The sequence below is a fragment of the Melanerpes formicivorus genome, unplaced genomic scaffold (genome assembly GCF_026170545.1).
Source record: "Melanerpes formicivorus ecotype bairdi unplaced genomic scaffold, bMelFor1.0.p_v2 SCAF_87, whole genome shotgun sequence".
Taxonomy (NCBI): domain Eukaryota; kingdom Metazoa; phylum Chordata; class Aves; order Piciformes; family Picidae; genus Melanerpes; species Melanerpes formicivorus.
In genome coordinates this window covers 1,523,902-1,540,326 of record NW_027142439.1, presented here as the reverse complement: position 1 = coordinate 1,540,326, position 16,425 = coordinate 1,523,902, and the positions used below count along the sequence as shown (strand labels likewise).

Sequence of the window (16,425 nt, the reverse complement as noted above, 5' to 3'; positions counted from 1 at the left end):
GAGACTATCCCCCACCTGGCTACAACCTCCCTTCAGGGAGTTGTAGACACCAAGAAGCTGGAGGTGGGGAGATTCAGGCTGGAGGTGAGGAGGAAGTTCTTCCCCATGAGAGTGGTGAAGCCCTGGAATGGGTTGTCCAGGGAGCTGATTGGGGCCCCATCTCTGAAGGTGTTTAAGCCCAGGCTGGATGAGGCTGTGGCCAGGCTTATCTAGTGTGGGGTGTTCCTGCCCATGGCAGGGGGGTTGGAACTAGCTGATCCTTGTGGTCCCTTCCAACCCTGACTGATACTATGATACTATGAATCATAGAATCAACAAGGTTGGAAAAGACCTCAAAGATCATCAAGTCCAACCTGTCATCATTTCCTCATTCACAAGCATCCTAGACTAGCTACAGTGATGAGGATCACATCTAAAAACAGGACTTCAAGCCAGCAGCAGTAACAGCAGCACAGCCTTATCAAGAGGCAGTAACAAGAGAGTTTTGCTCAATAGACACTAATAAGATATACTTCATTTCTAATGGAGAGCAAGAAGGAGTGAGGAAAATGTTTATCTAATTTGCTTAAACCAATTACAATAAATGTTATTACTGTAAGGATGCTTGCTTATTGTTTAGATGACTTCAGGGCTCTAAAATCCAGCCATCTGCAGTGTTTTAATGCCACCTTGTGGCAAGTCTGGGCTGTATTCTGGAACTTCTGAATCTTCCCTGCTCTTGAGTACAGCAGACAGTAAATGTCCAACTCACCCAACTGCACCAAAACTCAGCATGACTGGTACTGAGGACACAGCCTCAAGCTGTGCCAGGGGAGGCTTAGCCTGGATGTTAGGAAGAAGTTCTTCACAGGAAGAGAGATTGGCCATTGGAATGTGCTGCCCAGGGAGGTGGTGGAGTCACCATCACTGGAGGTGTTTAGGAAGAGACTGGATGGGGTGCTTGGTGCCATGGTTTAGTTGATGAGATGGTGTTGGGTGCTAGGTTGGACTTGCTGATCTCAAAGGTCGTTTCCAACCTGGTTAGCCAGCAGGAGCAGGGAAGTCAATGTACCCCTGTACTCAGCACTGGTTAGGCCACACCTTGAGTCCTGTGTCTAGTTCTGGGCCCCTCAGTTTAAGAAGGATATTGAGACACTTGAAGGTGTCCAGAGAAAGGAAGTGAGGCTGAGGAGGGGTTTGGAGCACAGCCCTGTGAGGAGAGGCTGAGGGAGCTGGGGTTGCTTAGCCTGGAGAAGAGGAGGCTCAGGGGAGACCTTCTAGCTCTCTACAACTCCCTGAAGGGAGGTTGTAGCCATGTGGGGGTTGGTCTCTTCTCACAGGCAAGCAGCACCAGAACAAGAGGACACAGTCTCAAGCTGTGCCAGTGGAGGTTTAGGCTGGAGGTTAGGAAGAAATTCTTCCCAGAAAGAGTGATTGGCCATTAAAATGTGCTGCCCAGGGAGGTGGTGGAGTCACCATCCCTGGAGGTGTTTAGAAAGAGCCTGGCTGAGGCACTTGGTGCCATGGTTCAGTTGATGAGATGCTGCTGGGTGATAGGTTGGACTCAATGATCTCGAAGGTCTTTTCTAACCTGGATAATTCTAATACCAATACCAATAATCATTAAGTATGCATTAAATTTCAATATTAGCATTACATTTCTAAAGCATTTAAACACTAAGGCAATCTCACAGCCTGAGAGACTGCAAAACAACACCCAGCTTATATCTATTACAGTCTCACAGTATCATCAAGATTGGAAGAGACCTCAAAGATCATCTAGTCCAACCTGTCACCACAGACCTCATGACTAGTCCATGGCACCAGGTGCCACATCCAATCCCCTCTTGAACACCTCCAGTGATGGTGACTCCACCACCTCCCCAGGCAGCACATTCCAATGGCCAATCACTCTTGCTGCGAAGAACTTTCTCCTCACCTCCAGCCTATCCCCTGTGCAGCTTGAGACTGTGTCCTCTTGTTCTGGTGCTGGTTGCTAGAGAGATTGCTGATTTTCAGAACAGTAAACAAGTTGTGTGTTGGGGTTTTTGAATTTAAAGCCCTGTGAGGAGAGGCTGAGGGAGCTGGGGTTGCTTAGCCTGGAGAAGAGGAGACTCAGGGGAGACCTTCTTGCTCTCTACAACTCCCTGAAGGGAGGTTGTAGCCAGGCAGAGGTTGGTCTCTTCTCCCAGGCAGCCAGCACCAGTACAAGAGGACACAGTCTCAGGCTGCACCAGGGGAGGTTTAGGCTGGATGTTAGGAAGAAGTTTTACACAGAGAGAGTGATTGCCCATTGGAATGGGCTGCCTGGGGAGGTGGTGGAGTCACCATCACTGGAGGTGTTCAGGAGGAGACTTGATGGGGTGCTTGGTGCCATGTGTTAGTTGTTTAGGTAGTGTTGGATTGGTTGATGGGTTGGACACGATGATCTTGAAGGTCTCTTCCAACCTGGTCTATTCTATTCTAATTCCTATTCTATTCTATTCTACTCCATTCCATTCTACTCCATTCCATTCCATTCTATTCCATTCTATTCTGTTCTATTCTATTCCATTCTACTCCATTCCATTCCATTCCATTCCATTCCATTCTATTCCATTCCATTCCATTCTGTTCCATGCCATTCCCCTGGCACAGCTTGAGCCTGTGTCCTCTCCTTCTGGTGCTGATTGCTAGAGAGATTGCTGATTGTCAGAACAGTAAACAAGTTGTGTGTTGGGGAGGGGGGTTGAATTTAAAAGACTAATACAAATTATAATCAGCTGCCACAAGTTAATTAGCTGTGTCTGCAAGATCACTCACTTGGAAAGACCTTTCCATGGTTATTGCAAAGTAGTATTCCCTCCTGGGGTATCTGCGCTCACAGATGAACACCTGATTGCATATCCTGCCCTTCTCTCCGGTCTGCTTGGTGAACAGCTTCTTCCCAATCATTCTGGAGGAGATCTCTTTTGCTTCTTCTGGACTGGAATAAAAGAAGCTCAGAATGTGACAGAGAAACTGCTGGGAAAAAAAAAACAGGAGAAACCAAACCAAACCAAACCAAACCAAAGCAAACCAAACCAAAGCAAACCAAACCAAGCCAAACCAAACCTAAACCAAACCAAACCTAAACGAAACCAAACCAAAACAAAACCAAACCACCCCCCAAAAAATCAACATCTTCTCTAATTGTTGGGATGTTGAAGGTTAATTATTGAAAGGTTGATTTGTAAGGAACAGGATCCCCTCAGGATGGGAAACTTGGAAGAGGTTATTTGCACTTGGTTGGATAATTCAGAAGCCACTTACGAGTAAACTATTTTCACTCCTCCTTTCAGGCCACCTTCAAAGGTTCCTTTTCCTCTTCCACCAGCTAAAACCTGTGCTTTCACCACCAGGTCCTTTGAACCTAGAATGAAAGAAAAGGCCAAAAGTTGTCACCTGGTACTACTTAAAGGAATTGTCCCAGGTAGAACAACAAAGGGCTGTTTTCATTGTGTCCCTCCTTTTCCACCCCACCCTGATTCAAAACAAACATGTGAATGAAAGACTGCATTGTACCTCGCACAGGTTGGCCCAAAGAGCCTCAAACCACCCATAGGCTGCAGCTTTGGGCTGCTCTGACAACAAACCTTGGTGAGCTAGCAGCCCAAAGTGTTGATACTTTAAGGGGAGAGGAGAGGAGACTCAAGGAGAGGAGACTCAGAGAGGAGACTCGGAGAGGGGAGGGGAGGGGAGGAGACTCGAGGAGAGGAGAAGAGACTCGAGGAGGGGAGAGGGGAGGGGAGGGGACGGGAGGGGAGGGAGGGGAGGGGAGGGGAGGGGAGGGGAGGGGAGGGGAGGGGAGGGGAGGAGGGGAGGGGGAGGGGAGGAATAGGGAGAGGAATAGAAATAGGGATACAATAGGATAGACTGGACCAGACCATGTTGGTAAAGACCTTTGAGATCATCAAGTCCAACCTATCACCCAACACCATCTAATCAACTAAACCATGGCACCAAGTGCCTCAGCCAGGCTCTTCCTAAACACCTCCAGTGATGGTGACTCCACCACCTCCCTGGGCAGCACATTCCAATGGCCAATCTCTCTTGCTGGGAAGAACTTCTTCCTCACCTCCAGCCTAAACCTCCCCTGGCTCAGCTTGAGACTGTGTCCTCTTCTTCTGGTGCTGCTTGCCTGGGAGAAGAGACCAACCCCCCACCTGGCTACAACCTCCCTTCAGGGAGCTATAGAGAGCAAGAAGGTCTCCCCTGAGCCTCCCTGAGGGGAGATTTAGGCTGGATGTTAGGAAGAAATTCTTCCCAGAAAGACAGGTTGGCCATTGGAATGTGCTGCCCAGGGAGGTGGTGGAGTCACCATCCCTGGAGGTGTTTAGGAAGAGCCTGGCTGAGGCACTTGGTGCCATGGGTTAGTTGATTAGAAGGTGTTGGGTGATAGGTTGGACTGAATGTTCTCGAAGGTCTTTTCCAACCTGGTCAATTCTATTCTATTCTATTCTGCTCTACTCTATTCCATCAGTAGTTTTGCCCTTGCTTTTGCTTACACAGCTTTGAAATACTGCTAGGCTTTTGTTTCAATGAAAACCAGCAGCTTCTGCCCTAGAGCAAGTAACTGTACAAAGTGAGCAGTTTATTCCAGGCACCACTACACCACAGCAGCACTCCCATCCTGCTTCTTATCCACAGCTTTTCACTACCACCTCCTTTCTTGAGCCAGCACAAACACTTGCACAATCATGCTTGGAAACCTGTCAGAAGGGCTTCCCTGAAGGGGAAGGCTAATCCAGCAGACAGCATGTTTACAAGCCTGTGTGCTTGTGACAAGCACATGAACAGGGACACTGAAGTGAGCAGGACAGAAAGCAGAAGTTTTACTTACAGCAGCAGCTACAAACTGTAAAGCTTTGAAACAGGGCAGCAGAACAAAACAAACCATTAGTAGAGCTAATGGCTCTGGCAAGCAGGATACAGACCAATGCACAGAGCTCAGAACAAACATCTGCCAAGAGCTGCACTTCCTGTTACAGAATCACAGAATCAATAAGGCTGGAAAAGACCTCAGAGATCATCAAGTCCAAGCTAGCACCCAACACCTCAGGACTAACTAACCCATGGCTTCAGGTGCCACATCCAAGCCCCTCCTCCTGAACACCTCCAGGGATGGGGAATCCACCACCTCCCTGGGCAGCACATTCCAATGGCCAATCTCTCTTTCTGTCAAGAACTTTCTCCTAACATCCATCCTAAACTTCCCCTGGTGCAGCTTGAGACTGTGTCCTCTTGTTCTGGTGCTGGTTGCCTGGGAAAAGAGATCATCCCCTTCAGGCAGTTGTAGACAGCAAGAAGGTCTCCCCTGAGCCTCCTCTTCTCCAGGCTAAGCAACCCCAGCTCCCTCAGCCTCTCCTCACAGGGCTGTGCTCCAAACCCCTCCCCAGCTTTGTTGCCCTTCTCTGGACACCTTCCAGCAACTCACCATCTTTCCTAACCTGAGGGGCCCAGAACTGGACACAGGACTCAAGGTGTGGCCTAACCAGTGCTGAGTCCAGGGGCACAAAGACTTCCCTGCTCAGCCTCTCCTCACAGGGCTGTGCTCAAGGCCTCTCCCCAGCCTCGTTGCCCTTCTCTGGACACGTTCAGATGTCTCAATGTCCTTCTTAAACTGAGGGGCCCAGAACTGGACACAGGACTCAAGGTGTGGCCTAACCAGGGTGAAGTCACTCCCTTCCACACAACTGTTAACAGAGGAAGGTGTCAGGGAACATCAAAACTTCAGTGAGAGCAGTGGGCACACTTTCACAGCAATACTACCTGTGTCAAGGATCATGTTCTGCTGACCTGCCTGCTACCACACTGATGAAGCATCTGCTCTTCACCAACAGTCTTAAGGTTCATTACTCACATTCCTGCTAACAAATCCCTATCAGCTTCCAGATCAGCACCAAGCAGTCTCAGTAGGAGCTGGAATGCACACACACAGGCTGAGAGCACACCATAAACTTCAGGGCAATAATCCAGGCATACTGCAGGCTCTTATCAACAGGCTGGGAAAGAGTTTACACAGCTCACTCTGTCAAAACTTCAGCTGAGACACTCATGTAGCATATGAAAAGCCACATACTGCAAAAGCCCACAGCTAAAAATCCTCATTAATAAAAATCACTAAGTCTTTCAGGACTTCATCAGACAAGTCTCTGCAACTCTGAGTACAATGCATTCCTTGAGCACAAAGAAGAGCCAATGGTCCTGAGACAGTGAACAAGGAAAAGTGAACAAGAAGTGAACAAGAAGTGCCCAAATCTGCTCCCAAGGACTGAAAGAGGGGGAAAAGGAGAGGGGGGAAAGGAGAGGTGGGAAAGGAGAGGGGGGAAAGGAGAGGGGGGAAAGGAGAGGGGGGAAAGGAGAGGGGGGAAGGGAGAGGGGGGAAAGGAGAGGGGGGGAAAAGGAGAGGGGGGGAAAGGAGGGGGGGGGAAAGGAGGGGGGGGAAGAGGGGGGGAAAGGAGAGGGGGGGAAAAGGAGAGGGGGGGAAAAGGAGAGGGGGGGAAAGGAGAGGGGGGAAAGGAGAGGGGGGAAAGGAGAGGGGGGAAAGGAGGGGGGGAAAGGAGAGGGGGGGAAAGGAGAGGGGGGGAAAGGAGAGGGGGGAAAGGAGAGGGGGGGAAGGAGAGGGGAGGAAGGAGAGGGGAGGAAGGAGAGGGGAGGAAGGAGAGGGGAGGAAGGAGAGGGGAGGAAGGAGAGGGGGGGAAGGAGAGGGGGGGAAGGAGAGGGGGGGAAGAGAGGGGGGAAAGGAGAGGGGGGAAAGGAGAGGGGGGAAAGGAGAGGGGGGAAAGGAGAGGGGGGAAAGGAGAGGGGGGAAAGGAGAGGGGGGAAAGGAGAGGGGGGAAAGGAGAGGGGGGAAAGGAGAGGGGGGAAAGGAGAGGGGGGAAAGGAGAGGGGGGAAAGGAGAGGGGGGAAAGGAGAGGGGGGAAAGGAGAGGGGGGGAAAGGAGGGGGGGGAAAGGAGAGGGGGGGAAAGGAGAGGGGGGGAAAGGAGAGGGGGGGAAAGGAGAGGGGGGGAAAGGAGAGGGGGGAAAGGAGAGGGGGGGAAAGGAGAGGTGGGGAAAGGAGAGGGGGGGAAAGGAGAGGGGGGGAAAGGAGAGGGGGGGAAAGGAGAGGGGGGGAAAGGAGAGGGGGAGAAAGGAGAGGGGGGAAAGGAGAGGGGGGGAAAGGAGAGGGGGGAAAGGAGAGGGGGGGAAAGGAGAGGGGGGAAAGGAGAGGGGGGAAAGGAGAGGGGGGAAAGGAGAGGGGGGGAAAGGAGAGGGGGGAAAGGAGAGGGGGGGAAAGGAGAGGGGGGAAAGGAGAGGGGGGAAAGGAGAGGGGGGAAAGGAAGGATGAATAAGTTTCATGAAGCAGTATGTGCTAACAATTCACTTGGGATGAGAGGAAGGGCTGTGTACAGGGAAAAGCTGCTTGTGATAAGCAAAAGAATTTAAGAATGCAAACAAACAGGCAAACCATAATCACTTGCAGACTTCAGCCAGAACACAAATTTGAGCTGAAAACAGCACTGGAAGAAAGCTGAGACTTGAAACAGCAATCAAGTTGGTAAGAACTGAGGAAGAAGATGCCAATTGTTGTGCTAAGCCTCAAACTGTAAGTGACCTGCTGCTGCTGCTCAGAAGTTGCTCACAGCAGCTAACTTCAGCTCCATCTCCTTTAAAAAGATTAGGAAAATGTTGTGAGGAAGAATACAAGGCAAGCTCAGACACTGGGTTTTACTTCACACACAACTTGCTGTCTTTAGGCAACCAGCACCAGAACAAGAGGACACAGTCTCAAGCTGTGCCAGGGGAGGTTTAGGCTGCATGTTAGGAAGAAGTCCTTCCCAGCAAGAGAGATTGGCCATTGGAATGTGCTGCCCAGGGAGGTGGTGGAGTCACCATCCCTGGAGGTGTTTAGGAAGAGCCTGGATGAGGCACTTGGTGCCATGGATTAGTTGATTAGATGATGTTGGGTGACAGGTTGGGCTTGGTGATCTTGAAGGTCTTTTCCAACCTGGTCAATCCTCTTCTATAATCCTCCTCCTTATAATGAAGGTTTGGCTTTGCTCATGTAACAAGAGTTACACTGCTGTAGCTACAGATGCAGCTACGTCAGGATGAACTCTGTTAATGAGAAGGTTGTGTTTGCTACATCTTGGGATAAAAAGTTACTGGTTCTAACTGAACTGAGGTGTTTGCCAAAGGAGAGAAACCAAATGCCACTCTCAAGTGTACAGAGGGCAGGTTTGAGGCTAAAGGTTATCAGGCACATGTGGATCAGCACCCTGGAGACAGAGCAAGCAGTATCACTGCAGTGGCTTAGAAAAGCATTTGAAGCAGCAGTTTAACACATAAGAAGCAGCAAAAGGTAGCTTCCTATCTGCCAGCAATGGCTCTTACACTCCACTAACAAACAAGGAGCAGGGGGTGCCAAAAAAGTGAGATTTCTTTTCATGGTGCTGGAGATTGAGTTTGTTTGATTTGGCTTATTTTGAAGTACCTACAAAAATGACAACTGGCTACAAAGAGATCCAAAAGGATAATTTGTCACCACTTGGAACAAGCTCTGGAAGACATTTAAGCAATGCCTCAAAACTCAAGCTCCCTCAGAACATTCCTGTTGAGGGAAGTTTTCCCTTCCTCATCTCAAGTACTGAAGAATCAGTAAGGTTGGAAAAGACCTCAGAGATCATCAAGTCCAACCTAGCACCCAGCACCTCAGGACTAACTAAACCATGGCTCCAAGTGCCACTTCCAAGCCCCTCTTGAACACCTCCAGGGATGGTGACTCCACCACCTCCCTGGGCAGCACATTCCAATGGCCAATCTCTCTTGCTGGGAAGAACTTTCTCCTCACCTCCAGCCTAAACCTCCCCTGGCACAGCTTGAGACTGTGTCCTCTTGTTCTGGTGCTGGTTGCCTGGGAGAAGAGACCAACCCCCAACTGGCTACAACCTCCCTTCAGGGAGTTCACAGCATCACAGTATAACTACGGTTGGAAGAGACCTCGAGGATCATTGAGTCCAACCTATCACCACAGACCTCATGACTAGACCATGGCACCAAGTGCCACATCCAATCCCCTCTTCCTGAACACCTCCAGGGATGGGGAATCCACCACCTCCCTGGGCAGCACATTCCAATGGCCAATCTCTCTTGCTGGGAAGAAATTTCTCCTCACCTCCAGCCTAAACCTCCCCTGGCACAGCTTGAGACTGTGTCCTCTTGTTCTGGTGCTGGCTGCCTGGGAGAAGAGACCAACCCCCACCTGGCTACAACCTCCCTTCAGGGAGTTGCAGAGAGCAAGAAGGTCTCCCCTGAGCCTCCTCTTCTCCAGGCTAAGCAACCCCAGCTCCCTCAGCCTCTCCTCACAGGGCTGTGCTCAAGGCCTCTCCCCAGCCTCGTTGCCCTTCTCTGGACACCTTCAAGTGTCTCAGAGTCCTTTTTTAATTGAGGGGCCCAGAACTGCACACCAAAGAAGAAAGCCATATCATCCCATACTCACTAATTGAAGCACAGCACATGGCTGACAACTGGAAGCCCTGGGGTCTTTCACTGTAGCTTACTACAGGATGCTAACTCATTCTCTTCAGAGCTTCATTTTCCTGCCCCCAAGAAATTGCAGATGGTCACATAACTCCAGATTAAAAGGCAAAGCTATAACAGCACATGGATGAGAGAGAGCTATAAACCAGCAGCCAGACCTGCCTGCTTTAAGACTCCTCTCTGAACAAGGAATAAATCAAAGGAATCCTGACCTGCAAGCTTCCCAGCTATCTATTAAAAAGCCACAGGCAGTGGTTACCTCATTGGCCACCAGCAGCTCAGTGCAGATACTTATGCACAAGAGGGATAGAGATGCGCTGGAAGGTGTCCAGAGAAGGGCCAGGAGGATGAGCAGAGGGCTGGAGCACCTCTCCTGTGAGGACAGACTGAAGGAGTTGGGGCTGTTCCGGCTGGAGAAGAGAAGGCTCCCAGGTGACCTCATTGTGGCCTTCCAGGATCTGAAGGGGGCTACAGGAAGGCTGGGGAGGGACTGCTGAGGATCTCAGGGAGTGCTAGGACTAGGGGGAATGGAATGAAGCTGGAGGTGGGGAGATTGAGGCTGGAGGTGAGGAGGAAGTTCTTCCCCATGAGAGTGGTGAAGCCCTGGAATGGGTTGTCCAGGGAGGTGGTTGGGGCCCTGTCCCTGGAGGTGTTTAAGCCCAGGCTGGATGAGGCTGTGGCCAGGCTGATCTAGTGTGGGGTGTCCCTGCCCATGGCAGGGGGGTTGGAACTATCTGATCCTTGTGCTCCCTTCCAACCCTGCCTGATACTCTGATACTATGTAAGCAAAGGGCTATGTCCCCTTTGTGAAGTTCAGATCCTGCTGCAAGCTTACCCCTAAGAGAAGGTGAGGGCTCTGAGTTTCAAACCACTCTCAGAAGCCTTTCCACATCTTTCTTTCCTAGTAAGGAAGTTATCATTTTGCAGCATGCAATCCCAGGCAAGGCTCCCTGGAGCAGAAGGTACATTCTGCACTCCAAGGAATGCCTCACCAGGAAGACATGTTGGATCACAGCTATACACCTTGAGTATCCACATTGCACATGTTCTTTTGAATAGTGTACCTATTTCTTTTGCTATTTTGTAAGCTTCCTCTGGTGACTTGGCCACTAGCCCATGGGGAACAGAAATGCCAGCCTCCTTCAACAGTCCCATGCTGAGGTACTCGTGCAGCGACAACCTCCTCTGCTGCTGGTGTTGCACTTGGAAGCCATGATTGCTGAGCAGGCCTGGACTCCCACCAAGCACCTGAAGAAAGAGGAAAACCAGGAAAACAGAACATGACTGTGTGGTGAAAAATTGCATGCACACACCCCCCCCCCACCCCCCTGCTCTTTTGTATGCTAGAAAAGTCTTCACATTTAGTGTACCAAAGTGACCACCTGAACACTGAATCCTATGGAGCAGCTCATCCTGAGTGCAATCACACAGCACTTACAGCATGGCCAAGGGATCAGGCCCAGCCAGCATGGATTTGGGAAGGGCAGGTCCTGCCTGACCAACCTGATCTCCTTCTATGATCAGGTGACTGCCTGGTGGATGTGGGGCAGGCTGTGGATGTAGTTTACCTGGACCTGAGCCAGGCCTTGGCCACCGTCCCCCACAGCAAACTCCTGGCCAAGCTGTCAGCCCCTGGCTTGGACAGCAGCACACTGAGCTGGGTTAGGAACTGGCTGGAGGCTGAGCCCAGAGAGTGCTGGTGAATGGTGCCACAGCCAGCTGGCAGCCAGCCAGTAGTGGTGTGCCCCAGGGATCAGTCCTGGGCTGCATGCTCTTTAACATCTTTAGTGATGATCTGGATGAGGGCATTGAGTAAATTTGCAGAGGACACCAAGCTGGGGCAGGAGTTGATCTGCTGGAGGGTAGAGAGGCTCTGCAGAGGGACCTGGACAGGCTGGGCAGATGGGCAGAGGCCAAGGGCAGGAGATTGAACACATCCAAGTGCCAGGTTCTGCACATTGGCCACAACAACCCCATGCAGTGCTACAGGCTGGGGTCAGAGTGGCTGAGAGCAGCCAGGCAGAGAGGGACCTGGGGGTGCTGGTTTATGGTAGGCTGAACATGAGCCTGCAGTGTGCCCAGGCAGCCAGGAAGGCCAATGGCATCCTGGCCTGCATCAGGAAGAGTGTGGCCAGCAGGAGCAGAGAAGTCATTCTGCCCCTGTGCTGGACACTGGTTAGGCCACACCTTGAGTCCTGTGTCCAGTTCTGGGCCCCTCATTTTGGGAAGGAGGTTGAGTTGCTGGAAGGTGTCCAGAGAAGGGCAACAAAGTTGGTGAGGGGTCTGGAGCACAGCCCTGTGAGGAGAGGCTGAGGGAGCTGGGGTTGCTTAGCCTGGAGAAGAGGAGGCTCAGGGAAGACCTTCTTGCTGTCTCCAACTGCCTGAAGGGAGGTTGTAGACAGGCAGGGGTTGGTCTCTTCTCCCAGGCAGCCAGCACCAGAACAAGAGGACACAGTCTCAAGCTGTGCCAGGGGAGGTTTAGGCTGGAGGTCAGGAGGAAGTTTTACACAGAAAGAGTGATTGTCCATTGGGATGGGCTGCCTGGAGAGGTGGTGGAGTCACCATCACTGGAGGTGTTCAGGAGAAGACTTGATGGGGTGCTTGGTGCCATGGGTTAGCTGTTTGGGTGGGTTGGATTGGCTGATGGGTTGGACACGATGATCTTGAAGATCTCTTCCAACCTGGTCTATTCTATTCTATTCTACTCTATGCTATGCTTGCTATACACTACCCTTACACATTAATCATTGATGTCAAGCCTGGCATCAGGTTTTGTGAGGTTTTACTGGAGTAGCAGGAAAGAACTGATGAACTGTGAGTGCTGATGAAGACTGGTAGGATGAAAACTGCTTATTCCATCCCATTCCATTTCATCCCATTCCATCCCATCCCATCCATCCCATCCCATTCCAGTCCATCCCATCCCTTTCCATCCCATCCCATTCCATTCCAGTCCATTCCATCCATTTCCATCCCATCCCATCTCATCCCATTCCAGTCCATCCCATCCCATTCTAAAACACTTGAGGATTCATTTAGCACCTAAGTAATATATTTGCAGGGTAACTGCATCTTGAGGAATTTTGGAAGCATAAAGGAACAGAGAAAAGGACTCAGAGGAAGTTCCTTCAAAGCTTTTGACAGATTGCCTGTCTGACAAACTAAGCACTAAGCCCTGGGAAGGAGGGGCAGCAGAAACTAAGCTAAACCTCCTTCAGTGGCTGTGCACAGTGAATTCAATTTGCTGCAGAACAGACTATTCAGCCTCCTTATGACTGCTGTGAGACAGAAACAAACAGCCACAATCTATTTCAAACATCTACAGTGAGTCAGAAGGGCTGCCAATAGTGCAAAGTAGCTTACAACACTTCAAACAACAAGTTTAATATGCAGGCCAGGAAGTTCCTGGCTGGAAGGAGGCTTAATTTCACCTCCAAATGGGATGCAGGGAACTCCAAGGATTTCTGCTATACATTTTGTATGAAGTAATACGGAGAGAAGCTGATTTTGATTATAGAACACCCAAAGTGGTACTCCAGGAGCAATGCCTTTGGGAGAGGAACAACTATCTTGCCTTCAGGTCCATGAGCGGGTTTCATAACAAGAAAATTGTCAGCAACAAAAGTGGGACAGGACAGAAGAGGACAGGAGAGGAGAGGACAGGACAGGAGAGGAGAGGATAGAATACAAGAGGATAGGACAGAATAGAAGAGGATAGGATAGAGCAGAAGAGGATAGGACAGAATAGAATAAACCAAACCAGGTTGGAAGAGACCTTCAAGATCATCATGTCCAACCCATCAACCAATCCAACACCACCCAAACAACTAACCCATAGCACCAAGCACCCCATCCAGTCTCCTCCTGAACACCTCCAGTGATGGTGACTCCACCACCTCCCTGGGCAGCACATTCCAATGGGCAATCACTCTCACTGTGTAGAACTTCTTCCTGACATCCAACCTAAACCTCCCCTGGTGCAGCCTGAGACTGTGTCCTCTTGTTCTGGTGCTGGCTGCCTGGGAGAAGAGACCAACCCCCACCTGGCTACAATCTCCCTTCAGGTAGTTGTAGACAGCAAGAAGGTCAACCCTGAGCCTCCTCTTCTCCAGGCTAAGCAACCCCAGCTCCCTCAGCCTCTCCTCACAGGGCTGTGCTCCAAACCCCTCCCCAGCTTTGTTGCCCTTCTCTGGACACCTTCCAGCAAGTCAACCTCCTTCCTAAACTGAGGGGCCCAGAACTGGACACAGGACTCAAGGTGTGGCCTAACCAGTGCAGTGTACAGGGGCAGAATGACCTCCCTGCTCCTGCTGGCCACACTCTTCCTGATGCAGACCAGGATGCCATTGGACCTCTTGGCTGCCTGGGCACACTGCAGGCTCATGTTCAGCCTACCATCAACCAGCACCCCCAGGTCCCTCTCTGCCTGGCTGCTCTCAGCCACTCTGACCCCAGCCTGTAGCACTGCATGGGGTTGTTGTGGCCAGTGTGCAGCACCTGGCACTTGGATGTGTTCAATCTCATAGTATGGAATAGGATAGTATAGAATTAACCAGGTGGGAAAAGACCTTGGAGATCATCAAGCCCAACCTATCACCCAACACCATCTAATCAACTAAACCATGGCACCAAGCACCCCATCCAGTATCTTCCTAAACACCTCCAGGGATGGTGACTCCACCACCTCCCTGGGCAGCACATTCCAATGGCCAATCTCTCTTTCTGAGAAGAACTTCTTCCTAACACCCAGCCTAGACCTGCCCTAAAATAAAAGTCAGATATGTTTGCTGCATTTTTTGTATTTCAAGGAAGGCACAAGACCTTAATTTTTATACACACACAGAGCTGCAAGCCTGCTGAATTCAGCCAGCCCATGCACACAGGTTATCACTGCAACATTCAAGGCAAACAGTCCACAAAATAAACTTGAGACACACAAAATCTTGCATTTATCCTATTAGCATGCAGCAGTGGCACAAACACCACCAAAAAATCAGTCTGCACTGGGAAGCTTGTAACAGACTGGACTTTTAAGGTCTTGTTTCCTACAAGACCTTACAGCTACAGGCTGGGGTCAGAGTGGCTGGAGAGCAGCCAGGCAGAGAGGGACCTGGGGGTGCTGGTTGATGGTAGGATGAACATGAGCCTGCAGTGTGCCCAGGCAGCCAAGAGGGCCAATGGCATCCTGGTCTGCATCAGGAAGAGGGTGGCCAGCAGGAGCAGGGAGGTCATTCTGCCCCTGGACTCAGCACTGGTTAGGCCACACCTTGAGTCCTGTGTCCAGTTCTGGGCCCCTCAGTTTAGGAAGGAGGTTGAGTTGCTGGAAGGTGTCCAGAGAAGGGCAACAAATCTGGGGAGGGGTTTGGAACACAGCCCTGTGAGGAGAGGCTGAGGGAGCTGGGGTTGCTTAGCCTGGAGTGGAGGAGGCTCAGGGGAGACCTTCTTGCTGTCTACAACTCCCTGAAGGGAGGTTGTAGACAGGTGGGGTTTGGTCTCTTCTCCCAGGCAGCAAGCACCAGAACAAGAGGACACAGTCTCAGGCTGCGCCAGGGGAGGTTTAGGCTGGAGGTCAGGAGGAAGTTCTACACAGAGAGAGTGATTGCCCAGTGGAATGGGCTGCCTGGGGAGGTGGTGGAGTCGCCGTCACTGGAGGTGTTCAGGAAGAGACTTGATGGGGTGCTTGGTGCCATGGGTTAGTTGATTAGGTGGTGTTGGATGATAGGTTGGACACGATGATCTTGAAGGTCTCTTCCAACCTGGTCTATTCTATTCCATTCTATTCCATTCCATTCCATTCTCTTCTATTCTATTCTACTCTACTCTACTCTATTCTATTCTATCCTATTCCAAACGAAGCAGGCATGCAGAGAACAGAGGCGTTGCCCTCTGGCATTTCAAGCCAGCAGGTCAACACGGCCCTGTTTAACCTCCGAAGGATTCCTTCTGCAAACAGGGGGCACTTTCCTCGGCACGAAGCGTAAGCTGAGAGCTGCTGCAGGCTGGAGCTGCCGTTCCTGGCACTGCCTGAGCGGCCGGGCCCCGCAGGGCTGAGCGTAACACGAGAGGGGAGCTCCCAGCGACCTTCCTCCGTAAGGGTAAGAAGTGAGTGGCACGGGGAGTGACACGCCTCGGACTCCCCGGCTGCTTCGTTTGCACTGCTTCCCGGGGGGTCCGCGCCCAAAACAAGCCCGGCCCCCGCAAGGAGCATTGGCCAGAAAGCAGAGCAGAGCCGGGGAGATGCGAGCTGCGAGAGGAGTTTGCTGCTGCCACAGCCTAAGCGGAGAGGCAGACGTTAGCATTTCCAAGCAAATCAGGGGAGAGGGGTTTGGGAAAGGGAAAGGAAAGGCAACTAGGCTGGGAAGACCTGCCACAAGCAACAGCAGCTCCCGCGGGGGTCAGCAGGCCACAGGCGAGGCAGGGCTACCGGCCCCGCCGCCGCAACAGGGCAGGACGGCGGTGGCAGAGGGATCGCTGCTCCTCCCGCTCCGGCTGCCGAGGCAGCGACCGCCACCCAAGGCGACCCGGCCCGGCCCTGCCCGGCCCCGCCCGCCCTGCCCGCCCCCGCTACCTTCGCCGTGGCAGTGCCCAGCGCAGCGCGGAGCCCGTTGCCCCTCAGGCCGGCCGACACCCGGCTGCAGATCATGGAGGCCGCCATGGCTGAGCCCCTTCGCCCTCAGGTGCCCCTGGCAGTGCGCATGCGCCGCCACCGGGACGGGGCGGGGGCAGCGCGCGGAACAGGGCGGAGCAGGAAAGGCTCGCGCGGCGCCCCTCCCTCAATGACAGCTGCCCTCGGCGCGGGGCGTGCGGAGACTCTATGGTGCCCGAGGGCTCCGCCCGCGCTGGGATGGGCGGTGCTGCCCCCTGGCGGAGGAGGGACAGGCAGCCTGGCCAGGCTCCGGGGCTCC

The 16,425-nt window shown here is 52.0% G+C and overlaps 2 protein-coding genes across 2 annotated transcripts in view; one reads left to right on the top strand and one right to left on the bottom strand.

Moving 5' to 3' along the window:
- The window catches only part of SETDB2 (SET domain bifurcated histone lysine methyltransferase 2), a gene marked incomplete at its 5' end in the record, with an annotated part of 260,530 nt that overhangs the window by 2,501 nt on the left and 241,604 nt on the right, over positions 1–16,425 (top strand).
- On the bottom strand, positions 2,752–16,224 carry SUCLA2 (succinate-CoA ligase ADP-forming subunit beta). The gene is made up of 4 exons (XM_068165274.1): positions 16,089–16,224; positions 10,585–10,768; positions 3,271–3,370; positions 2,752–2,944 (listed from the first exon to the last, which is right to left on the bottom strand). Exons 1-4 carry the CDS (start codon positions 16,173–16,175, stop codon positions 2,752–2,754), a joined length of 564 nt encoding a protein of 187 aa, XP_068021375.1. The 5' UTR covers positions 16,176–16,224.